At 34.2% G+C, this 26626-nt stretch overlaps 4 protein-coding genes across 4 annotated transcripts in view; 1 reads left to right on the top strand and 3 right to left on the bottom strand.

Annotated features, from left to right (window-relative positions):
• The window catches only part of LOC107194166 (kinase D-interacting substrate of 220 kDa), a 39097-nt gene extending 28098 nt beyond the window's left edge, over nt 1-10999 (bottom strand). The window contains exon 1 of the mRNA XM_015583736.1: nt 10966-10999. Coding sequence (XP_015439222.1) covers nt 10966-10998 — 33 coding nt within the window. The 5' untranslated portion in view covers nt 10999. The remainder of the gene's footprint in view (nt 1-10965) is intronic.
• Nucleotides 11000-13603: 2604 nt separating this feature from the next.
• LOC107193912 (60S ribosomal protein L23) lies at nt 13604-14788 on the bottom strand. Its single transcript, XM_015583451.1, has 3 exons — nt 14776-14788; nt 14047-14175; nt 13604-13865 (listed from the first exon to the last, which is right to left on the bottom strand). Exons 1-3 carry the CDS (start codon nt 14786-14788, stop codon nt 13669-13671), a joined length of 339 nt encoding a protein of 112 aa, XP_015438937.1. The 3' UTR covers nt 13604-13668.
• Nucleotides 14789-15466: 678 nt separating this feature from the next.
• LOC107194080 (metaxin-2-like) lies at nt 15467-17446 on the top strand. The gene is made up of 3 exons (XM_015583643.1): nt 15467-15711; nt 15998-16583; nt 17147-17446. Exons 1-3 carry the CDS (start codon nt 15669-15671, stop codon nt 17310-17312), a joined length of 795 nt encoding a protein of 264 aa, XP_015439129.1. The 5' UTR covers nt 15467-15668; the 3' UTR covers nt 17313-17446.
• A 3707-nt stretch (nt 17447-21153) lies between these two features.
• On the bottom strand, nt 21154-23747 carry LOC107193960 (CTD small phosphatase-like protein 2). The gene is made up of 7 exons (XM_015583500.1): nt 23514-23747; nt 23064-23204; nt 22727-22973; nt 22089-22645; nt 21546-21902; nt 21379-21474; nt 21154-21306 (listed from the first exon to the last, which is right to left on the bottom strand). The coding sequence occupies exons 1-7, from the start codon at nt 23724-23726 to the stop codon at nt 21241-21243; spliced, it is 1677 nt and encodes a 558-aa protein (XP_015438986.1). The 5' UTR covers nt 23727-23747; the 3' UTR covers nt 21154-21240.
• Nucleotides 23748-26626: the final 2879 nt, after the last annotated feature.

The raw sequence follows: 26626 nt of genomic DNA, 5'->3' as shown, positions 1-26626 counted from the left end.
GAAAAAAGGATCTGCAGATTTGTACTCAGCTCGAAAAAAAAAGTTAACATTTTTTAAACAGTGTTACTGCAGTATATAAATAAAGAGTTATTTTAGGTTTATTTTTAGGTTTGTATAGTTTTGAGAAGTGTTATATCCGGTATCTTCTGCAGAACGAAATCGAACAAATCACCCTGGCACCCAATAACGAATCGATAACTATCGCCTAAAAGCATTTTTGGCATCGTGTCGCTATGCGATGACGAGCTGTCTACCGTTAACGATTATCCATTAATGATTCACGTCGCCGATGAAATAATATAATAATCAAATTAGACTAGGGATTTAAATAACCGAATATGTATATACGCAATTAAAACAGAGTAAACAAATTAATGAGCACTCATCGAGACATTACTGTATTTAATGTTCAGTGCTGAGAAGCTTTCGAGCACTCATCGACGATTTACTGTACTAGTTTAGGTCAACGCTGGGCAACATAGAAGCCCCTTATGCGTCTGTTTCCCCTTCTATTCTTTCTTTCGCGTCGTGTGCCTTCGTAGAACAAAGAATCTCAGAAGTCTTATCCTCTGTTACTGCGCGGTAACGATGGACGGTGGTGGGGGCACCGTTTAACCAGTTCACTGCATTTTTTTGGTATTTCGTACAACAAATTTTCTTTAGAACCATATAAAACATTTCTTAAAATAATTTGTTTTATAACAATACTGTTTGCTCACGATAAATAACAAACATAGTAGTCACAGTAAAACTGTTTTTCTGATGTTTGGATGTCATTTGACGAAGTTCCCGATATTGTCACCAAAGTGATAAAATAGTCGTCTACTGCAGTATACAAATGCAGTTAGCGGGTTAACAGTACCTAATAAAATTACGACTTGTGGTTTGAAAAGAAAAAACGTAAATTTTTTTATGTACTAACCTACTTCTATACGTGATAAAAAATGTAAAAAAACATAATAATTACGTCGTGTATGATAAATGCGTTGTATGTACCAGAGTCTCGCTAGAGATAAACTGTTAATGTGTCAACTTGCGGGAGTCAATTTTCAATATAGCCTCAGATTAAAAAGTTGTAAAAAACGACCTTTACTATTTTCTTCCCGATTCCAACCAATTGCAACTTTTTCGATTTTTTTTACAGATCATTTAGTAAACTAATGTCTCGAACTTCACAAGAGAACTCAAGTCATTTGGACCAATTTTAAAAAAGTTGTTCCGTTTTAAGGGGCTATGCTAGTGTGACGATTTCAGAAAATCGGATTTTTCTTTTTTGAAATTTGCAACAATTTTTGGAGGAAGAAGAAGGTGCTTAGCTGTAAGTATGAAACATTTCTCTTTTTATGCTCTAAAACAGTACTTGAAACTTTGATCGCGTTTTTATCGCAGCTACTTTTTCTTAATCGGCGGCCATGATAACTTAAAAATTAATTGACCGATTTCGTTCAAACTTGGCATATCTGTTCATCAGATGTGTCATTCTATACCGTACCACGAGTATACACTAGCATACCCCCTACAGGGTGTACGAATACTTTTGACACCGACTGTATAAAGAAAACTGTGTTATTTATAATGAATATGACACACGTCTGCTCTGATTACACGCTGCAATATTTCCCGATGACCAGAATCAACGGAGCAATTCGACCATGAATTCATCTGGCACCGATCGTCCACCCTCGCGAGGAGGGAATCTCACCCGTTCCTATGACCAGGTTTCTGGCATCGAGAAACAACGGTGGAGATCTTTTTCGGGGGGCTCTGTCCGCGAGAATGGAGACAAATAAATCACCGTCCTGCACCCAGTGTTAAGTCGACCGGTGTGCCATTGGCACGCCGTCAAAGGTAAACGAAAATAGTACGGGGCAGTCGGAGGGGATATCGACGATGCACCCGAGGATCGTGGACGTTCTTTGATCGGGAAACGTGTGCGATTCTCACCCAGTCACGTCGTAAATCCATCGGGGCAGCGGCTGGCTCGCGTTCTGTGTCCCTAATCGGACGAGGAACACAGAACCGACTGAACTCGTGATCTCACGGTTACGCGGAATCCCGTAATAACTTCCGCGTTTAATCGCTTCAACAGATGAAACTTGTATAGACGAATGATTCCTAATTGGCTGATCGATGGTGAAATAGGTCGACGCTGTTTTTTTGTCACTTATACGATGGACTCGCAGCGTTTGTCGAGTACATACAGGGTGATTCATCTAACGCTGTTACCTGAATTACTTGTGAATTGTTTGTTACATGAAAATATGTTTCAAAAAAAAAAGTTCATCAGTATTCAGTTGACAATAAATTGCAATAATAAATATTGTAAAAAAATCTAAGGGTCTACGGGTGTAGTGCTCTTCGAGCCATTTATCTTTCTCCTTTGGTATTTTTTCATAAATCAATTAATAACGGAATTATGACCTGAAACAATTGCGTGGACCACCGTGTATACATCGATCGAAAAATTGATCATATAAAATCGAGTTCGATTACAGGCATTTTAATTAATTCTAAAATAATTACTTTCTATTTCATTGCGTTTCGTTACCTCATGTAGACGATGCTCCAAGTGTCCCTTCAACAATGTGAACTGAATTCTCCTGTATTCCCCCTGCTTGGAGATCGATTTCGAGCTCTCATCGCCGTTGGACGATTTGCTCTTCAATCGAAGATGCGACATCCTCACGTATCTCCCGTTTCGACGAGACACAATCGCGATTCACGAACGTTCATTCGGTCGGTATAGTTCGACAGTCACTCAGAACGTTTCCAGGCGAAAGGTTCGCGTCGTGAGTTGGTACAATCACGCGAAAACTGATAGCTGCGAGATAATAAGACCAATTTCCACCACAGTTTGCGTGTAAATACAGCCGAACGATGGTTAAAAAGAATGTTCGTTCGCGTGCGTGTGACAAAACGGAACGATTATTATTCTTTCCTTTCGCGACACCTACTCGAGGAAACGACGCGCCGATTGATCGTTACGGTCCGATCTCCAGGCTGATTAATCAATTGAAATTCGTTCGCTTGGCACGAAGTTGCCTCGCATGTGTGACGATAACAATGATTCGTTTATGGCCGACGAGAGTATACAAAACTTGGATGAAATGAGAATTTATTCTACTGAGCCGTGGAGTCAACGTGAGTACCGACACTGTTTATGCAAATTCGCGGGATCAGAGCTGATAGTTCAAACACAAAGAAGGTCAAAATCAAAGGATTTATTTTCGTTGTGTTTGGTATTTGGTACGGTAAAAATTGAAATACATTTTATTATAATTAGTTTCAGTATTAATTATTTTAAATACTAATCTATTTACTACATAGTGACTGTATTATACTAAATTATAAACGGTACTGTGAGTACTGAACAAATTTATTTCGTTAATTGCGTAATAATTGTTCGTATAAAAATTTTAAAAAGAAATTATATTGGTTTTAGTGTTGATCATTTTAGATAGCAATCTACATACTATTAATTCACATCTACTAAATTATAATTGCCACTGGTTCGGAATTGAATAAGTTTCTTAAAAAAAAAAAGAAAAACACATGTTCTACGTAAAATTAATTGTACGGTTGTTACATAAGATTAATCCTACACGTAATGCATGGCAGAAAATCAGGTTCAAAGCCCAGAATTTCTATTTAATACCGGTCGTAAAGATAATGATTCTTACCAAAACAGATTCGAGGTAACAAGTGACTTAAGTAGAAACAACGGTTACATCCTATCGCATCCACAATCAATGTATTTTCTTTGTCTCTCCCATGCTTTTTATTATTTCAGGTGAGTTTCAGCTGTACTGCCATATTAAACAACAACAGACGAATGACGTAATGGGATGTTCAAGAAGCCGTAGTATTTATTACCGATTAAAAATTTATCATCGTTACAAAAGTCGCAATTAGTATCGTGATTCGTCATGAATTATTTCTATAAACTTGACTTTGTAAACCAAAAGTAGACCAAAAACTATGTACCTAACTTCACACTTATGAATGAAATTATCGTACAATTATGAAGGTAATAAAATCCTTAATAAAGGAATTGCAAATATCTTTTCAATTTAATTTTTTCCAAATTATCCTGTAATTAGTTGAATTTCCGTAGATAACTTGAATCCAATTATTATCAATTCACACGATTATTAACTATTTCAATCTTTAATGACGTTAAAAATTTCTAACAGTGTTCGTATATTCTTGCAAAATGCTGAAAAGTTATCACTAGATTACAGAAGTTTATGCAAATTAATAATTTCAAATACTAGTAACTAAGAATTAAAATGGAGCAGAATTTTAAATTCTATGCTAGAGACTTTACTACGTTAAAAGTAACACATAATAGTATTGAATTATATTAAAACCTTCATTTTATTGCATTTCCCAAGTTAAAAGATAAACACAACAACCTATTGTACCTCGGACATGGACCTATATCCAATTTTAAATGTTAGTGGATTTATTTTGCAAATTTGACAATATGTAGTACTAGTTTATACAAATCGAGGCGTTACGACGATTTGAAACATTTATGCTTTTATAAACAATAAATATACTTCTTGGAAATTATTTTTAATTAGTTTTGTAGATTATGTCCTTCAAATGGCCACCATTTTGTTCTTAACAATGGCGGGCTCTTTCTAACAAAATATATTTTAAAACGGTCTAGTAACTTTTGGGCCACCCTGTACAATCAATGAAGTGCGTAAACTATTTAGTACTTTAGAAAATAGCAAAAATAATAACAAAAACTGTACTCAAGGTATAACAGGTTCCCCTAATATTTTGAATTCGTAAATTAATTGCAGGATAAGAAACCACGGAACCATTTTTATCGTGAACGTTTATCGAGCCCAGTGGATTACGATACCAGCCGGAACGTACCTCGAGAGGAGATCAATGGTGCCAGCTGATCGAGCACGCGACCGGAAACCCTTGCACTTTCGCTTGGAACATATCTCGGTAGACCAAAAAGAAAGCGCAAACGACACGAATATGCGTTCAGTTTGTCGTCGATAATTGTCACGCCGCTATCAGGCGACGCTGCAATTATCGACCGATTACGGGAATCTTTTTGCTCGAGTGGCCGACAAACGGAAATACTAAATATTTAGAACGTAACAGTTATTTAGCGTTCCATCCTGGGTTCGTAATATCGTTTGCAAAATTAAAATTATTACGAACAATAAAAAGAATAAGAAATATTAAAGAAAAGAATAAAAGAACCATTGACACACAGTTGGTCACGAAAGTATTCGGCCATTTGAGACATTAAGCGAATTTTCAGTGGAATTGTAAGTAGGTTTGCAAATAAAAAACTATTAAAACTTATTTTTAACCCTTTAACGCCCAGACTCTTAAATCGTTATTTCAAAATTATGAGACTGATATATAGGCTTGTTATGTTGTTATTTTAAAGTCAAAAATATCGATATTAGACCAACTTTTTTTTTATTTATTTTTTACCCTTTAACGACCCAATACCTCTTGTGGGGAAAACATTTTTTCTCGCGATTAGTTAACTCAAAAATGGTCCAAGTAAAATAAAAGATATTTAGGATAACGATCCCATACACTGCTGCTTTTTACGAATAAAATTGTGCCCAACTCTACATCAGGATCGCCATTTAGAGTTTCGTTCAATGGAAAAAACGAGAACAAAAGAGAATAAAAAATCTCATCCACGTGTATCGATCTTCCCCACCCACGTGCTCTATTTCAGTGACCGTAAAAGTATCTTTCCTCGTGACGGCACAAACCGAACTCGAAAAGTTAGGTAATAAAATTTTCACGTATGGTAGATATGTGACGCATACATATTTGCGCAATCCGTTTCCTACGATGAATTCACGATTCCAAGTCACGGCGAATACTACGCCTTCGACGTTGGTCACATCCTCCGTATCGATAGCAAGAGATCCGATAATCTTCTTCGAATAGACGCGGACCGAGTCCCAAGGACAATTATCCGCACTTAGCGTTTCATGACTTTGAATTCGATTATCGTTAATTCAATGACAATGCCGAACGGAGGTGGAAAAGTTTGCGCGACCGAGAGCGCGATTCAACTGACAAAGAAAAACGATTCATGATCGGTATGACTAACACGCACAACGACGGCAACGAAACGTAGAAATGATACTCATTTATCGCGAGATATGACTCTTTTGTTAACGTCAAAATGACTGTAATTGATTGCCAGAAAATTGAACTGTACATTGCGGAAGGGAGTTAATGACTGATTAGAAATTTTTAATGTTAAAAGTGTCGATTATTAGGTCATGAAATGATCTTTGGACAATTAGATTTTATGGGTCTTAAATATTATTGCAATCTGTATCAGATAATTTAAAAAATAATTTTCATACGCTTTCTGAAAATCTTTGTGTAACCTGGAATACGATCTAAATGACAAAGAAAAGATTTCACGATTCAAATGATGCATCAAAGGTAGAGACGATAGTTGTTAGAAATATTAGCCCGAAGCCTTTGATTTTTAAAAGAACTGCGCTCTTTCGAGGTTATGGGGTTAAGTGCCGTGCAGTTGATCGGATCCGTGGCCAGATCCTCTAGGAACAATGTCCTTATTCTTAAGGCAATTTTCACTCATTTGTTTCATATAAACAATCATCCCCAACTTTCGCTCATTTGTTTCACATAAACAAACCGTTATCGATAGCCGAAGGACCCAGATTTCTTTAGTCCCATCCCATGCACCCTCTTTGAACGCATTCTAGAAACGCACGCGTTCTAGAAACACTATCATAAATTCTCCCATGGTCAATGAGTGACAGACACACTTCAAACCAGGGACTTCTACCGAAACGTAAAAAATACCGGTATTTCAAGATCGTACCGGTTTAAGTCCTTGCTTAAAACACGTTGACGCTAACATAGTACAGTCTCCTCTCGATTATCGTCCCGAACTCGAGTTCACGCCGGGACAATAATCGTATTAGCAGAAATACTTCAGGTTCCACGGCCTCCCCCAATGGTGGGGATAATGCCTGGACAATAAACGTGTAGACCAAGCCAGACAATAATCGAGAGCAGTCTGTACCCAGGCATTCTGACTGTTTTGACGGTCCTAGTGTCAAAAACTTGCGGTCATCGATAGATTAAGATCACTAACATCGTGGCGTTAATTCCCATCTCTCCAATCCCCAATTACGTCAGGATCGCATTCACGTATCACAACTGTATACACAGCCACTACACACACGGGCGCACATGATCAAGCACATTCCACATATGGTATATAACATCACAGCGATCCTACTCTGTCCGATCCATTTGTAAGTCACGTTTCGGTCACTGCGCGCATGACGATCGAAACAACACGACCGGCCCGGAACCGAGTAGTCACCTGTAGCGGTTCAAATCAACCGCGACGACGGCTGACCACGCACTGAATTAACCATCGGCCGGGGGCTGCGATTTATTAGCCTCCGCGGGACAAAAGGGTCCCCGCGTGAGAGAAACGAGAAATCGATAGGTAAGTTGGAAACGCGCTTAGAACGGTGAAACGATGACAGTATGTGATTGACCAACAGGCTTGGATAAATATGCAGAATCAACTCTTTTTTTTTACACGAAAGATACGTTCCTTAAAAAATCGTGTATAACTGTGCAAAAAAAAAAACGTACGTTGATTATAGTAAAATGGGAGATACGTTCAAAGTTATTAAAAAAACTGTGTAAGATGAAATAAAGAATATTTGCAATTTAATATTTTAGTTACATTACCAAAATAATAGTAGAAATTAACTTTCATTTATACATTTATATATTTCATTCACGAAACCGAACAATACAAATTTTGAAAAAAGCTTTTTTTTTTCTTCAAGCAAAATTTGTTTAAACTTTTTTCCAATTTTTGTTATGGTGAGTTTATAGCGCTTATTGTAACATTAAACTTCTGTTTGAAACATTTCTTCTAAGCTCTTGTATTTTAAGAGTTATACGCGAAAAAGTGGGAGTGCCTATGCGATTTTGAGGCCAAAAAGGCCACTTCACTTTACTTCAAAAATTTGTCGTCTTCGCACTGTGAATGTTTTGATTCGCGTGATTTCGCGCTACGAAGCGGAAAACCGTTGCACAAAGGAGAAATAGGTGTTCTAAGGGGGTGGAAAGGGGCTAACCGAGATGTTGGTCAGTCGAACATCTTTCGTTGACTGCCACCGAGGGAAACAATAATTGACCGCGGGCCAGCAACGATACCTGAGACCGTGTGTGGGCGATCCACGTGGACGGACCACCGTTTCCCATCCGTTCGCCAGGTGGTGGATGGGAACAAACGCAGAGAGCGGGGTCACAACGATTTACGCGCGAGCCTAAAACAGGCTGGGGTCTAGAGCAAATGGAGGATGATGCACGAGCGTCCCTACGATTAACCGTTCGGTAACGGTAAACTTTTGCCGGCCCGAAGGTGTGCCTAGCGGAGAATAACGTCATTGGGTTTTCGAGGATACGATTTGGAGAGTCCAGAACATTTATGACGCATCCAGGCGTTGAATGTTTGTCAGTGAATACAACACAGGTGGCAAATCTGTCCTTGAGGATTGACTGTTTGGTAACGATAACCTTTTCCTGCCCCGAAGCTGTACTACAGGAGTAACGTCACTAACTCTTCGAGGGTTTTAAATATTAGATACTAAAATCTAAGGTGCCACAATCAAGTGAAATCTGTCCTTGTGAATGAAGCTATTCCAATATCGAGCAATGTTCAGATTTATGATGGTCCTCGGTTTTTAAGATCGCTCGTAGATAATCAGACTTCGACTAGTGGAACTCGTTTGAAGCTGAACCGAATATGAAGTGGAAATAAACGGTAATAAAGGCGCCGCAATCAGAATTATCGTGTTGTTAACCACACGGGGACAAGGACAGTGCAAACAATTGCATGGATCGTTATCGGTGAGGTCCACCGTTCGTGGAAATTAACGATCCACAAGGAATATGAGCGTGTCACGTTCGTGGAGCCCCCTTTCACTCTGGAAGACTGAGAAAAAGTGGGAAAGCGTTTGTCTTTAAGTATCTCGCGTCGGTTCGACTTTAACCTAAAGACCACTTTTGCTTTGCACTGATTGTATTCATGTGACCGTAATGATTGTTAAATAAACATTTTAAAAAATGTGTGTAAACTTTATATCGTTTGCTGTTCTTTCACTGACCGAGTATGGCAGGTGATTACTCTGCTTGGAATTCGAGAAACGGACAGCTCGATGCTTCCAATCGTGTACTTCTATTTTTCCCATTATTCCGTCCGAGTTTCCAATATTATTAAGGTGTATATAGGTCGAGACTGCGGAATCGGCCAGATGTAACAATCGAATCACTTCCGAGCAATTGTTTGTACATCACCACTGTCGTTTTTCTAGTTTTCTGGTTTTTCGTTCTCTTCGAAGAAAACTGAGACTTCATGTAGCACGTTCAATCGATACACGATTAGAACACCGTTCTTGTAGAAACCGAAGCAGTCGATCACAGCAGAATATCTAATTCGCACTGAACACGAACAATTTTCTGGTTGTGCCTAAAATTGAGCACTCATTTCGTGCGTGGTTTTTATCGACGAAGGAAAACCAAGATAAGGACGAGTACATACTTGAAAGCAAGGTTTTGTCGTATCAACGAACTATCTGCAAGCTTCGGCATTTCCACGATCGATAAATGAATTCTCGAGGAATTTTTCGTTCCGTTTCAGAAGTAGGTCTTCGCTTGTTGCGCCGTGCAATAATGCTTTTACTTCGCTCCTTGAAATTCCCTGTCTGAACATCGAAAACGCCCCCTTGCAGCATCCTGGATTTAGTACTCGGTACTCGATAGTGGAAATATCACGAAAAATTCAGTATTCGGTATTTGAACCATGAAACTAAAAGAGTCGAATATTCAACATTCAGTATTCAGTATAGCCAATACACGATACTCGAGAACCTCCGATCAACAGGTAACCGATTCATCGATCTTAAACGATACTAACGGTATTCAGTATTCATTTTGTAATCTACGAATGATACATTTCCGCGTCTTTTAGCGAAACTTTAAACCTTTAAATAATAAATCGATATTGAATATTTACACGATACCGCTTTATCAGATTCAAAATTGGATCGGAGACAATTTAAAAAAAAAACACACACACACACACAAGAATAAAGATCTAAAAAAAAGCCATAAAATTGAATGAAAGTAACGAAATTATGTGACTAACCTAAATTCGATGGGAAACTCGGTCACATTGACGACAAATCGTGTGGTTCCATTCGGACGCGGTTTCAAATACATAAATATAAATAAGTAGGACAGCCCGCCTTTTCGGATAACAGCAGATGAATCGAGCTTGTAGGGTACTACGGGCGTCCTGTGCCAAATCACGGCTGCATCCCGCATTCCTCGCGGTTTTGTGAATCGTCTGATCGCGAAATTGGAAGGATCACTCCCCCAAATAATCCCGACACGCGTTCGTCTGTTAATCCGTTTCACGCATCAAATCGTTGCCAGCCAAATGTTACTGTGTCACCGTTAAACTAGCATCTTCCACCGATGATAATTGGCAACGCATTATACTTGTCCTCAAAATTCATGTACTTTCCAGCTTCCACTTCTTTTTTGTTCGCTTTCGATGTAATTAAATCGAACAACTACCTCCTAACACACGTTTCTGTGTCGCAAAAAAAGCGATATAAACATGGTGCATGAGATAAACGAAACACCCTAGAGAACTGAATATCCAAATATTTTCCTGGTGGTTAGCAAAAACTGTTAATGATATGACGGGTAATCAAAATTTTACTAATATCTCCACCGAAACATCTTTCTATCGCGTATTGTGTTGAGTTAATTATAACCCTCAAATTGTATTCAATGTAGATTCGTAATGGCGCGAAACACTGATTTGAACGGTCATTGATGCCGGGAACGTGAAGGCTCGTTCATTGTTAATTAAGAATTATTTACCCAATTCGAGTCCGAATCGAACGTCAACCACATCCTCGGATCCGGCAGCCATGAGTTCATATTGATCAATGATTTGTAAATGTAACATTTGTCCGTGAAATTAACTTTGAACACTATCCTTTCGAGCGTATTCGAACGTTGTCACCAACGAAAGTTTCGTTTGTAACTGACCGAAGGAACTGTACCTCCGGTCATGTTTACACGAGAAAGCGACCAATTCGATCCTTCGATACCTCTCTGCCCACGAACTCGAGACTTAATCGATCTATTACAGTGAATTAAGCGCCGAGTGTTCGTAATAGGCTTTATGTCCCATACAACCCGTTTTTGAAATTTACCTACGACCTAATTCGCAACCGTGTCACTTCTCGGCATAATATAGTTAATAATCGATTACCGAAAAAATAATTTTATGTTGAAATAAATAAAATAGTACCTACGTGCTGATGTATCAGCTTCTGTGTATTTTTCGAAATTACTTTCATCTGACGCGGTTGCTTTTTGGAAAATTAGGAATCGTTATGTACTTTTTAACAGAAAAAATATTCAATAAACAAAACTATTATTCCTAAATTATCGACCCCTTCTATGATTCTAAACTAACTTTCGAGATTAATAGAGTATAAACTTCAACGAATTTTTAAAAGGAACGTTAAAATTCTGTTGTATTCGTGTGTAAGAAATGTATGTTACTCGTTGCGTTTACAATGAACGTCAAATTAAAAAAAAATATTCCTACGTGATGATGGAACGATAATACGATCGATGGGCATTGCATACTAATGAGATAACATCAATATCTTTCTTAAAATCGTACAATTCGAAACTTAACCATTGCTGACAAATAGGTATTCATAAAGGAACAGTTAATTTAATTGTTTTCTCCTGTTTAAAATTCAATCTCATTATAGAGTTACCTATAGTTATTTGATCGAAGTTTTAGAGGTTAATGCCTTAAAATACAGGAACAGATAACACGAAGGATTTTTTACGTCGTGTCAACTACAGATAAAAGAACGAAGTCATAACTTGAAATACTGAATTACGCTTGTTAGTTGTCAATAAATTACCAACAAACAAACAATCGCTGTGATCCGTCGATTTCACTTACCAATTAAACAAAAGATTGTCTCCTCCGGGTGTCCGTTGTCGTCATGTATAATAAAGCTGTCGTTCTTCCTAAACCGAAAGACAAAAATTCAATCACTTGTAATACGATCGATTAGCTCAAAAAATTAATCCAACACAAGCAATTTGTCCCTCAAAGATTTTACTTTCATAACAATTACTCATTCCTCTTTAAAACTACATAAAATAACGTAAAAAGAGCAATCCCTGTTGAACATTCGAAACAAAGGAAAGATAATAAAGACTTTAACCAAAACCGGAAATGAATCAAAGAAACAACAGCATGTAATTATAACTATTAAAATTCTTGACACAATTAATAAAAACAATTAAAGTATTCTACTTTCTTGATTATACATACACTTCTATTACGAGACACGACAAATTCCTCTTAAATGATTTGATTTCTTTGAAACGATGTACGATTCTACAGGACTCGAGGAAAGTTTTTTGTTGCGAGAATTCTAACCTCACCTGAGAGAGTGCAATTATTTCAATGATCTGTAAACCCGTCACTCGTCAACACGTACAGCACGAGCGCGGATTAGAAGCACCATTTTCTGTTGAATCGCGAATCGCATCGTGTTCAACGAACGATTTAATAATGACGGACAGTCACACGATAAATCGTAACACAAAAATGTATCTCGCTTTCTTTTGCTTGATCTACGAAGCGTCATCCACTAGTTAGCGCCACAGCAGCGAACAGCTGATTTCTCATGCACGTGCGCTATGTGTCAGCGTCTGAACACCAAACTACTTGTACCGAAATGTGCACTGTACCTCGAACATTTCTGTAATCTAATAATACTGAGAACATACGTTATCAATATTATTGATTTACTACAATGTAAAATAAATACTGTAAGAACTGTTATGTGTTATTATGTCGATATAAAAACTGTACAATAAATTCACGTGATCGATCCTTATTAAACGTTTCTCTCGCTCTTACGTATAAGTAAACACGATGTAGAAGTTCAAAATTTGTTTTTGTCTTTTTCTATGTATTAGTTTTTGCTGACAGGCCTCTAAATCATGTTGTGTACATATACCTATTTAACTGATCTAATAACACCACTGTTATTCTATTTTTCTTAATAGTCTGAACAAGATTTTATTATTAACATTATAAAATTAGATTTTCTATCCTATCTTTCCAATGTTTAAGATCTCTATCATTATTGTATATTCTTACTACCACCACGCCAAATTTAATAGAAAAATAGAAACGAAATTGATAATACATTTCTTGTATTATTCAGTACGCAGAAATTTCATTTCAGTATTAATAATTTTGTACTAACCTTATTATATATGATTGTTTTTTTCGAACAGTTTCGTTCTTTACTGTTACGAGAGTTGTACTTCTTACACATCAATCTTTCCACTATAAATATTATTGTATTTACACGTTCACCTTGAAAACTTATACAAATTCAATTCACTTTATAATGTATATATCCAGGTTTACTCGTAAGAAGGATAAATAAATCATTATAAGGAAAAATACGAAAGTGGTGAGCAAATGCTCAAATATATTTTATTAAGGACAATAAATTTATACAGTATGTTTTAAGCGATACTGCTAGCATTGGATGCAATTCTGGGCCATAAATCTGCACATTCTTTTGCGACAGGTCCTGTAATAGCTGATCCTTTCATTTCACCCTTATTATTTACTATAACACCTGCATTGTCCTCAAAGTATATGAACACACCATCCTTCCTCCTAAATGGTTTCCGTTGCCTTATTACCACTGCAGGCATCACTATAAAAAGTACTTGTTAATGTTACAGGAACAGTTGATCCTTCACATAGGATAAGTTATTTTTGAATAAGTGAAACATTTTACATGATTATGTATGTAAGAAATATCATATACAAAACTGGAGTTCCAGACTGAGAAGGTAGAAATGATAAGTTTCTTTTTGAATAAAAAAAATACTTACCCTTTTTTCTGAGTTCTGGTTTACCCTTCTTAACAGTGGCAACAATCATATCACCTGATCCTGCAGCTGGAAGGCGATTTAATCTGCCTTTAATTCCTTGAACTGCGATGACATATAAATTTTTTGCACCTGTAAAAATAAATTTGACACTGAACACAAATACAAATGATAAAACATAACTGTATCAGTTATCCGGAATGTAATATTAGATTTTATATGTTCAAATTACATTTCTTTGTTCCTATAACAATTCAAAGAGACAAATCACCTATTATGTTTTGCTATAAAGAATTGATTGTAAAGTGCTAATAATTCGATAAGTTGTATTATCTCCACTTATATTAAACCATCGAATTATAAAGAACTTGTTCCTTCCGAATTACTCAAAATACTTAACAGAAAATAATTTATAACAGTGAATGACAATCACCAACCATGTGTTATTCTCAGCCATAACATGGCTACTTTTTTGAGGTTACATGATATTTATACTATTTTTTTTCCAATTACTTTCATGTTAATCGTTGATATTGATGGACACGTCTAACGCGGCGTTTGCTTCCAATACAGTCGTCGATTTTTCCAAGTTCCACCGATATTAATGAAAAATTATTCCTGTCGCTACATATCGCGAACATTCCTTTATTGTTTTCATCACTTATTTCAAATTGATACTTCATTTTCAGATGGATTTCCTTGGATTCTTATCCGTCCCGAAAACCGACTTACCTCTCTTCGACATCTTGGCGTGTTTGAAAGAGAAAGAAACTGCTGTTTACAGCGCACTAGTCCTTGCGCATATCATGCTGAACAGCTTCCGGCGCGGAAACACTTGCAACATTTAAACAACACAATTCACTTTCGAATAATGATAACAGACACATAATATATTTAATGCAATTTAGATTAATAAAGTAAAAAGTTATAAAGTAATAAATGATATAGTAACAGGCATATTACAACTATCTACCAATATACTACATTTTTATGTTTCATCTAATCTCATTTAATTGTATTTTTTTAGACAATTAAAATTTAATCAAAATGATATCAAAGTATGTTAATGTATACGAATATGATATTTACACAGTGTCTAGTTTCTCTAATTTTTAAATTCTAAATATACAAGATATTTTGTAAGGGATATATTCTTAATTGCTTTATTACATTCAATATATAAATATTGAATCAGAGTGATTTGTAAAATATTTACTATATTATGTAAAATATTATTCTTTTCTGCAACAAATACACACATTAAAGTATAGAAATATTATATTTTAATTGGAAGTTATTATAAACTATAAAAGATGTGTGATGTATGGGATGTATAAGTGTATATAAGTAAATATATATACATGTATATATATATACTTGATTCAGAGCTGGTGATCCAGAAGATAATCAGATAGAAGAGTACTTGCGGGTACCTGCTCACCGAAACTAATATAGCTATCAATAGCTATTTAATATTGTCTATTATTATTTACCATAAAGAAAGTTGTAATAAAATCCCCTTTTACTTCCGACACTCTCTTGTTCTGTCATTCGTGGGAGTTTGAGGCCAAAGAACAACAATAAAATTTTGTACCGTTATTGACATCATATTTAATACAAGAAAAATGCCAAGTGATCTATTAGAGGATATAACTATGGAATTGGGAGGTAATTCGTAATTTGACTTCGTTAAGTATATTTTGCATGTTCCTCACTTGCACGAAACTTAACCTTCATATATTTAGTAATATGTAATCCTAAGTTATTTATTTTTTTTATATGTCCATACATAAGAACCGAATATTTACAAATAAAACTTTTATGAATTAATAGTATACATTTTTGTACATCATTTGCATATTGTTGTAGTCAGGGGGATGGTTATATGTTAATAAAGTTTATCCATTTTTTCTTTTATTAAACATTGCATAAATTCTTTTTTTTTTTTATTTAGCCAAGGAGACATGGCCTGTAAATGTACCTATTCCTTTATATCAACCGTTCCAAGTGGAACAGATGCTATTGCCCGACAGTGCAAATTCTTTGGCTGTACAAGCATTTCTTAAAATGTGTGGCTACAAATTTGACATAATCTCAAGATATAATGCTGAATATATGTCTCCTACTGGTCGAGTACCGTTCATCAAATGTGGAGATCGTATAGAATCTGAATTTGATAGAATTGTATCATTTATAGAAAGCAATGGTGTTAGTTTATCAAAAAATTTGTCTACAGCCAGCAAAGCAGATATGAGGGCTTATATGTCATTGGTTAATAATGTACTTGTAAATGCTGAATTATACATTTGTTGGGTTGACGAAGTAACCCTGAACCAAGATACTAAACAAAGACATGGACACGTATATCCTTGGCCTTTGAATCATTATCTGAACTGGCAAAAAAGGAATGAAGTTATAAAGAAACTGAACGTACTTGGCTGGTATAATAAGAGCATAGAAGAAGTATGTAACGAAGTTGAAACTTGTTGTAAAGCATTATCTGACAGATTGGGTGGTAATGAATATTTCTCTAGGGGCGAGTAAGTATAAACTAGCAATATTGAAATTTTATTTATGTTTTAAACAAGATTTGACAAACCATTATGTGAACCTCTAACATTTAATATTTAATTCAAAGAAAAATGCATTTTACTTTTTACCATTTTATTTATGTGCTTTTGAATTTAAAAGGATTACCGAAGTAGATGCCCTGGTATTTGGTCATATCTATACCCTAATCAATTCTGACCTTTGCCCGACCGTACAAAATATTGCAACAACTATAAAACAATTTCCAATGCTCATTAAATATATAACAAAAATAAGAAATAACTATTTCAAGGATACTTTGATTGAAGATTTTGAAATTATCGAGACCCCTTCCAAAGATACCCTGTGGAATTGTTCTGAATCCCTTGAATCGCTACCACCATTTTCAGACGATTCCTATGAATTTAAATTCTTGAAGGTTTATTACATTTGTTATTTTGTTAAGAACTTTGTACAAATATATGAAGTATATACATATATTTGTATTGTTTGGTATTCATTTGTTCACTTGACTAATTCATAATTGATCACTTTGTTGTTTAATTATATTTAGGACACCCAATGAATTAGATGCCTTAGTCTTTGGACATATTTTTATTATAATCACAACACATCTACCTCCTGATAACGTACTGGCGTCTATTGTCAAGAAATATACACTGCTTGTGAATCTCTGCAATCGCATTGAGACTAGGTATTTCAAGAAGCCAGAAGCTTAGATGGAATTACACTCGAACTTTAGATACATTGAGATCAGGTATACTGACGGCGTTGATATTAAGTTCCTGTGTTATGCTCGCGACCTTGGTACAAATGAAAATGTAAAGCCAGAATTGTGTAACATTCAATAAATTCCGAGAAATGAATGATTTATTTTGAACAATTATTTAGTTCAAAATTATTTTGGGAAAATACAATGATATATGTTATTGGAAGGTACAAATTATTGTAATAGTATTGTATGGTGCATACCATATATCCATACACATACATAAATACCTGATGACAAATTTTGCAACTGCAGCAAAAATAAGTATCAATGTGTCTGAAGTTCGAGTATGGTCGGATAGTAAATTGTATAGAAAAATAAGAAAGTATTGATAGTTAATTTGTTATAACAATTAACACTAGAACTACCACAGCAATCGAAACGATGACGAGTTCGTAAATTATTACAAAAGTAATTAAAATGCTATAACAATGTATTTCTTGAAATTTCTCAGAAATTTCATTGCAATATATAAATAAAAAGATTAATTAATTTATAAATATGTATTTTAATGAAACATTCAGAAAATTGTCATATTTGCAGATCTGATAGAAATATAGGTATGTGTTAATCGTCGGTAATTCTAGTGTTTAAGTAGAGAAAGTATATTAATGTTGAACATGAAATACCGTTGAATGTATTATTTTAAATATATAATACTGCACGTGACATTTTTCAGCATTTTTTCTCCCCAAGCAATAGAGGTGAAATAAAGTAAGAAAACATTGGAGGCGAGAAGTAAGTAATACTTCGGAGATTTCCAATGTACCTTTTTGGAAAACCGCAAGAGTTAAAAGATATCTAAACTAGATACTTTTCAGAATAATTTAACAGAAGTAATGGTAAATAATTATCAAATGATTATTGTCAGTTTTTTTCCTTTCAAGGATTATGTTCAACGTACCTGTTGTCAGCACCTATGTACTTCTGACTTAATTGAATCATACCGAAGAGTTATATGTAATATACAATTATTTCGATGTTAAGCACAATCAGAGAGCGTAAATCGACAATAAGTAATCTTTTAGTCATACATATTGTACATACAATCGTACTTTTAAAAATTATATTTAAAACAACGTTATAATGTATTATAAAATACTTTCCAATTTAAATTAAATATAAGTTATTAAAATGTTTAAATGCTTTTATATCGTACAAAATTCGATCCGAAAATAAATACTTAATATTGACGCAGGCTTGCATCACTATGTGTATATTTTTACAATTATTATATTAACAATAAGTCTGTTACATACTTCTTGTCTCCAGCGTTCCGTTATACAACACAGATTGTAATTGTCTTTACATTTTAATTAAATATCAACATTATCAAATGTTTGTGCACGAAATAAATTATAAAATTATTCTAATTTATTTAAAAACACCGGTGTCCAGTTTTTGTCAATGTATTATTGTAATGTGCAGCCATCTTATTAAACAAAAAATGTTTATCGTCTTAATGTAACAATTTACATCTAACTACATTTAATGTTCAATGATGAATAAATGAATTAATAATACAAACATTTGTTTCATACATAACAAGCATGTATTTACTTTGTATGATCTTCCTACTTTTATTATTTTTATTTTCTTGATAGCATCTATCGATAACAAATACGTCTGAAAGATACTATTACAACTCACACAGAAATCTAGTTTTTTTTATTCTAAACAGAAGTGTAAGCGGCTTGTGATTCGTTACTAATTAAAACTAAACACAGAAAAGTAACTGCATCTAATGAAAAATACATAGAGCAATTTGTAGTCATACAATTAAAACACTAAATCCATTTTCATTTTTATGTGATACACATACAAAATTAAAATTACCAGCTCGAGTAAACCTCGTTTTACATGATTCGTATAATATTTCTTTTGTGTATATTAAAGAAATTCAATAGAAGATATCCAATTAAACAAAAATTAGAGCACTCTTACAATTCCTCTGTAACAGGATCGATCTTACACATCTGTAAATTCGTGGCGTGAAACGTACATATGCGATCTTGAGGTATAGTAAGGACTACAAGATATAAATTCTCATGTTGTGTTTGTTCTGCTAAATTGTTTTGCATGGATGTTTTTGATATAGGTCTCCGTCTATGGATTACACGCAATTCTATAATTTTATTAGGTGTAGTTATAATGATATAATCGTCACACTCACGCTCATATACAGACACATACGTATCGTGTATTCATAACCATGGACATTACGAATATAAATATACATGCACTCAGTCTGCAATCTGAACTGATTTATACTTGTAGTGCTCAACTAAAGCTTCGACACTTATAGTTTTTAATACACTGATTAGGGGTAGTCAGCTGAGATCATATTCGCTATAATAACTAAGCTTGAATCGAAGACTTTGTTACCCTTTTGTGGGGAGATTTTTTGCAAGTATACGGATCTGCAATAAAGAGTAAAGAAAAATCGAAGTGACAAACAATAATTATACTAACTTATTCAGGATGTTGCTTTAAGAAAAAGCTGACGTTACTTGTGCAGACATGCTTGTCAAAACGTAAGAAAATTGAATTAGACAACTATAAATACAATGAATACGATCATTTTTTTTTGTACTGAAGGTACGAGCTCAGTATTTCCGTTTATGGATTTCCTGTTACATTGGGTATGATTCCCTCCTCACTATGTACGTACTATGTGTAGATGTAAAAACATTGTGAGAAACGGAAGATATTTGTGTTATAACTGGAAGTTCGCTCTATATTCATCTTTTATCTGTATTCTACAACTATATTTCGTTTCTATCGAATGAATCTTACTATTTTTTTTTGTTCTGTTAGATATTGCAATGATCTTATTTTGTGAGTCTTAGCTTTCTTCGGCTATTCTTACGATTAGATAAATGTGTAGTAAGTGCTTTGCGCTTTGCTATGTGTAACAGATTTAATTCATTTTACAACTGAACTACTGTTTATCTCACCAAAACTGAACTTGCTTTTAAATAAAGAGAGGACAGTTGTGCATACATACTGATTGTGTTTTTCTTCTTCGTATGCTCAGTATTTTTAATGAATACAAATGAGCTGATATTAACAATTTTTTTCAAAAGAATTTTGATTTTTTAATAAAAATTTGATTCAGACATCTCTCGATTTAATATTGCGTACAATGATATAATTTACATTTCTATTATTCGATTTCCGTAAAGTACGCATAAACTGAGAGACGTCTGTGATCTATTATAATTTTTACTGCTAGAGCACTTTAACATTGAATACTTGAACCAATTTTTCAATCATTTTAAATGAAAATAGTGTATACAATACAGATCGTACATATTTAATATAATGTGTAAGCCCTAGCAGTTAATATCGTTAAATCTTTATTGGTCTGTCTGTGAACTATAAAGATTCATTACCTATCATTTTAATTGATTGGTACCTGCCCAAAGTTTAATAGATATTGATTCTATTATCTACTATGATGCGTAGTTTTTAACAATACAATTTTATTGCATCGAGACATTGATTTTAAAATGCATTCTCGACGTTAAATTTACAAGATCAATATAAAAGGAATTATTCTTGCAGTGAAATTGTACATGAAACAAATACCAACAATGAACTATTGATAACAGTGTAACAAATGTATCATCAATATCTCATATTTCACTCGAAATCTTATGAGAATTATAACTGAATATCAATTTAAACTTCAAAAGTGACTGTTGTATTTTTGCTAGACATCTTTTCCATCGGACGTACTTACGAATAAGATTATTATTGCAAATTGTATAATTTTTTGGCGTGTATTATTGCACGCATTTTTAAGATATACATACATGTATAAGATACCTATGTAGACTGATACCTCCACATTAGTTTTGTGCTTACTACCCAAATTAATCTGGTGGTAAAAAACTAAAGAGTCGGAATTGTTCTCTAATACGTGGTCTAACATCCCCTCCCTGCAATATCAATTATATTTGGTTCATTATTATTAATATTTAAATATTAATCAAATCATTACAAATACTTACCCAGTTTACTAAGTTTTCTAAAAAAGGTAACAACTTCATTAGTTCATTGTCTGAACGGTCAGCGAACCAGCTCTCTATAGGGATACCATTTTCCAACTGCAATAAACAGATTTCGTAAGATTAACGAACAGTTTGTAAAATTTGAATTACTAGTTATTAACACTAACCTGATATCCAAATGCTTGTGGACTATTATCAATAATAACAGTTTTAGATAAATCTCTACCCAATATAGACAGATCCTTGATATAATTCCCATTAACGCAGACACAGTGTTCTCTGAATAGACGGTATTTAATCAATTTCCTTGTCGGATCTAATAGATTCATTAACTTGTTTGCGTAAACACGCTTGCTCGCGGTAAAAAGGATGACTTCGTACAATGATGAAACATGTTCTAAAAATTCACGGAAATACGGTCGTGTTCTGACAAATACTGTGTATGTTACATCTTGAAAGACTACTGGAAAACGGAACGCTGCATCCGAGAGTTCTTGTAGACTACAGTGAACTAACGTTTCATCCTGTTTAACAAAAACATATTTTTATATTTCTTTCTCCACATGTTTTGTGATATCCAAGGGAGTCTGTCAGTTCTGATATCTGATACTTCAGAAAATACACAACGAAAAAATGACCATTTCTCCTAGAATTCTGGACTGAAAGACTCCCTTGAAACTTTATGTTTTATTATTCTAAAATGGACGTACCAAATCTAATACTAGACTAAATTCTGGACTGCTGCGTGTTTTAAGTGGAAGAGCAGGACATCTAGCTCTCATCGCTGGGGTCAAAGGTGGTAAATGCTTGATGAAGACATAAGGATCAAACGGCTCCCAGTCTTCTTGAACATGTGTAACCATATTTTCTACATCGCAACTTTCTACTATTTCCTCGCCCCCAACTTCCATATATTCGACATCGTGATAGTCACTCTCAATATCCTCGGAGTCATATTTTTCCGTAACGTTTCCATTTGTGTCGGAGGAGTGATGATGATTTATATTATACATGGTGGTTGCATTATACTTCGTACTACTAAATCCTGGCTCGTATTTTGATGAATGACTATCAAGTGGATATTGATTTTTCGATAAACTACTGTTATTTTCATTATTGTTGCTAAGCGTGTATTTTCCGCTTGGAAAATACTTTTCTGTTGAGAACGAACGAGTTCCGTACATGGATGTAGAATGTATTAAACTGTAGCATTCGTCGGATGTCTCTGTTTGGATACAGGAAGCGGTGAAGTACAGCGAACTGGTATCTACAAGAAACGAAATATCATTCGATACACGGTCAAAAACGAATAATTGATTTTATATGACATTTTTATATATCTGTGTACCATTGTTCTTAGTTTCTTCATCATCCAATGCATACGAAAGGTCTGCATGCGATCCTACAGATGCTGGAGGCATTAGATTTGTCAGTGGTAATACACTTGGAATGGAAGGCTTAAAATCGTGTACAGTGGATATGGAGGAACTGCATGAATCTGTGTTTAATATTGATGAGTACAGAGATAAAATGGTTGTGTTCCAGTTTTCTTTAGATTCTTCAGAAACTTTCGACACTGTTGTGCATTTCGATGGCTAAAAACAATTGTAATTATTTTTTCTTTTAATCGTACAGAAAAATTTGATATTCATTATAACAAATCACTATGATTTATAACAACATACAGTAACTGCATCTTTCGCAGTCGTTCGATGTAATGGAGTTGAAGTAACCATTGACCGCTTTATGCATTTTCTTCTACGAGGTCCTCTCTCTCGTCTAATAGGCGCAGACTTCGCGAAATGTAAAACATTTTCTTTACAAGCCTACGAAGAACAATCGTTTTAACAAAACTGAATTGGTGTCTTTGTATTAACCAAATGGCTTCGATTGTAGGTCTAACAAATCTAATTGCACAACATCCTTGCGAGTTAGTCAGTCACAACCATTAATCGCTGATTAGTTAGGAAAGTATTTCGTTTTAAGAAACAGTGAAGCTTTGTTTTTAATAAATGACCTGCAAAGATCATTTATAATAAGCGAATAAACAGTAATACGATGATACTAAAGAAGAATGTACTATGTATAGGAAAGATGAATCATGTTTAAATGTTAACTGAAACTTCAATGCTCACCTCTTTCAAAAAATGTGTGCATCTACGTCTCCATCGTGTTAGCCTACTGCATTTATTAGGCGTGTTAATACGGTGATTACCATTACCCACAGATGGAAGTTTCCTCAGACCGTTCAGTTGTACTCTATGGTTGGAAATTTTTGATCTAGGTATACTGCTTATATTTAGGCGACCACGCAGTCTTCTACTAACATGTTCGCTTCGTAACCACATTTCAAAGAAATGTCTAAATTTCCTAAAAAGAAACACACAATCATAGTTATGCTGTTGAAACTAATGAAAAACACGATATCAAGTATTATTAGCTGGATCAATAAGTAATCCACTACATTTTTTTTTATTATAAAGCAATATATTTTGGTTTACAAACATTATTTTCCAGTGTAACAAATTCACTTAGTAAAAATTATGGAGAATCTTGGAATAACAATACGGTATTATTAATTAACAACTGGAACATTCATAAAATGAATAGAATACTTTAAGTACATTTGAGAATTAGAATCACATCTTTATCAACAGAAAGGTGTTGCAACTTTGCATATGTAATATATGTAAGTATACAGTAGAGACAAAAGTCTCTGTACATTATGATTGTGGGAATAATAAGAGCTATACTTTATATTAATGATTGCGTATAAATCCTTAAATTTATATATCATACACAATACACAGACTTTAACAATAAATATTCCAGAAAAAAATCAATTATACTATTTTATAATAATATGAAGCATACAAATACTTTCGTCCTTCATTATACATTCGTAAATTCTCTATTTCTTCCAGCAATTGTATGTATATGTTATACATTCTTCCAAAAGCATTGTAGTAAAATAAAAATTGACATATGTCACATTTTATATCAGGTCTATAACTTTTTATTCTCAATTCCAAAAGCATAGCAAGTAATAATAACAATACAAATTAGTACACTACATATTGTACAGTCAGTTATTTGACTAAAATAAAAATAACTGTGTCATTCCTAAACTTTTTTCGAAGTCAGTATAGTAAAATATGTAATAAAATTAAATGAAGTTTTTATTTCATTTTGGAGCCAGAAATGTTTGTACAAAATACTTCACGAGTAACTTATTTCTTTCTCAAATAATTGTAAATAAGTAATAAGATAAAATTATTTGAAAAACTGTCAAAACGTTTAGGTCCTGTATCATGGAAATTACGCGGGAAAGAAATTCGATCGCAGGTAAAAAGGGGCGTTCCTCGACCACAGTTCTTTGAAGAACCTGTATAAACGTATATACATACTCCCATACTCGAGCGTCATATACCAAGCGAAACACAAACACAAACGCGTGTACGCACACATACACGCTCCTGAGTATATATCGATTTATATGCAGTGTAATACCCGGTTACGTTTTCTAACGTTTTCAGGGAAACGGTCGTTTGTTCGTGCGCGAAACCAAGCAATCATAGAGAAATCGGAGAAAAATCGCGTCAAAGGAAAGGCCATATTCGATGGCTATTTCGCTTTACAGTCCCAGCATCGGATGGAAATCGATCGAGAGTTTGAAAGTGCAATGTTGCGCCGCGGTAGCGGCGGCGGCACCCAACAACAATTGTAACACCTGAAAATTCGCGCGAAAACTATTCGCCGGGTATAGACGGTGAATCAACACTCGGACTGATGCTATCGCTTACCATATCTCTCAAGTAACAGGCAGGCTCGTTAAACACAGAAATAAGTCGGCCACGTTATATTCACACGCGTCTCATTCAAATCCCTCGCTCGCGTTCACTTTTCATCCCCCCGAAACTAAACAATCATGGCTGCGGCGTCGCTCGAAAATACATAATGAATCAAACTCAACACTTCTTTATCGACACACTTTGCTGTATTGCGATATGGGGAAAATTTGTAAGAATTTATTTGTGATTCAATGTGAACAGTGCCGATTATGAAAACGAATATATTCTACGGCATCGTTCTTCCAGCAACTTGATTAACTTATAGAAGCTTTCCGGTTACTAATGCGACATCTATCTTTTAAAGAAGCTTTCGTTCAATTCTTACAATGGCGGCTTGCTCTGATTAAAAGAAATCGAATAAAGTACCATTCCGCGAATGTGTTATTTACAATATTACATATAAACGAAAATAAAATTTAATGTACTATTATTAGGAGACAGCTTTCTTATTTAAGTTGGAATAAATATTTTAGATCACGATCTTGAATTTTGTAGAATAAAGTACATATTGAGCATAATGCGACGATCTAACTGATGAACATACTTTGTAGGAACAAATAAAAATAATTAGACCATGAATTTTATGCATTGATAGCGTAGATGAGTGTTGAAAAATCATTACAGTAAATTGAAAGAGTTTAATGAAATTATTATGTTAAGTGTAACTCAATAAAACTGTTACTACAGTGGATAAATTTTTGTTTCATTCCAATTTTTGTAAATTAAGAAAAATTGATATTTGTATAAACATACATCCCCTAGTAATAAGAAACATTTATTTTTGAGAAATGGTTTTAGTACGCCTCAAAAAATCAGTGTATAAAAATCTGTTATTGTGTATTTACGAATCCTGAAAGTATATAGAAAAATCACGAAGCCCAAAAAACTTGTGAAGGCACGATTTCTATACAAAAATAGCAATAAATATTTAAGACTTTTATTGAATTTGCGTGTAGCTATTTACATCGTTATATCATAATTTCTTTTCAATATTATATCATTGTAAGAATAGCGAATAATAATTTTATATTATTTATAAAATCATCTTATACCGTATGCTCTATTAATCATGATTAGTTCAATATTTACAATATGTATTAGAAAAAGCCAAGTTGTACATCGACTATGTACAGCAGAGTGGCATGTGTATAAATTGTAATTGTTATTTAATTAGCACTTACGAATTATCTATATAACACAATTTTTGTATACTTGCTTCGACTTCTACTACATTTTATGTGTTATTTCATTCAAAACATGAGAAATCACATCGTGTTATGTAAGTTTCTGCGCTGTATAGATGGTAATGTTTAATTGCAAAAAAAAGAGAAAATTATATATGGTGTTTATTATCTCTAAATTCCACGTGTAGCATTTTTTGTTATCTAAAGACTTTT

This window comes from Dufourea novaeangliae, unplaced genomic scaffold (assembly GCF_001272555.1).
Source record: "Dufourea novaeangliae isolate 0120121106 unplaced genomic scaffold, ASM127255v1 scaffold21, whole genome shotgun sequence".
Taxonomy (NCBI): Eukaryota; Metazoa; Arthropoda; class Insecta; order Hymenoptera; family Halictidae; genus Dufourea; species Dufourea novaeangliae.
This window is presented reverse-complemented; position numbering and strand designations above follow the sequence as displayed.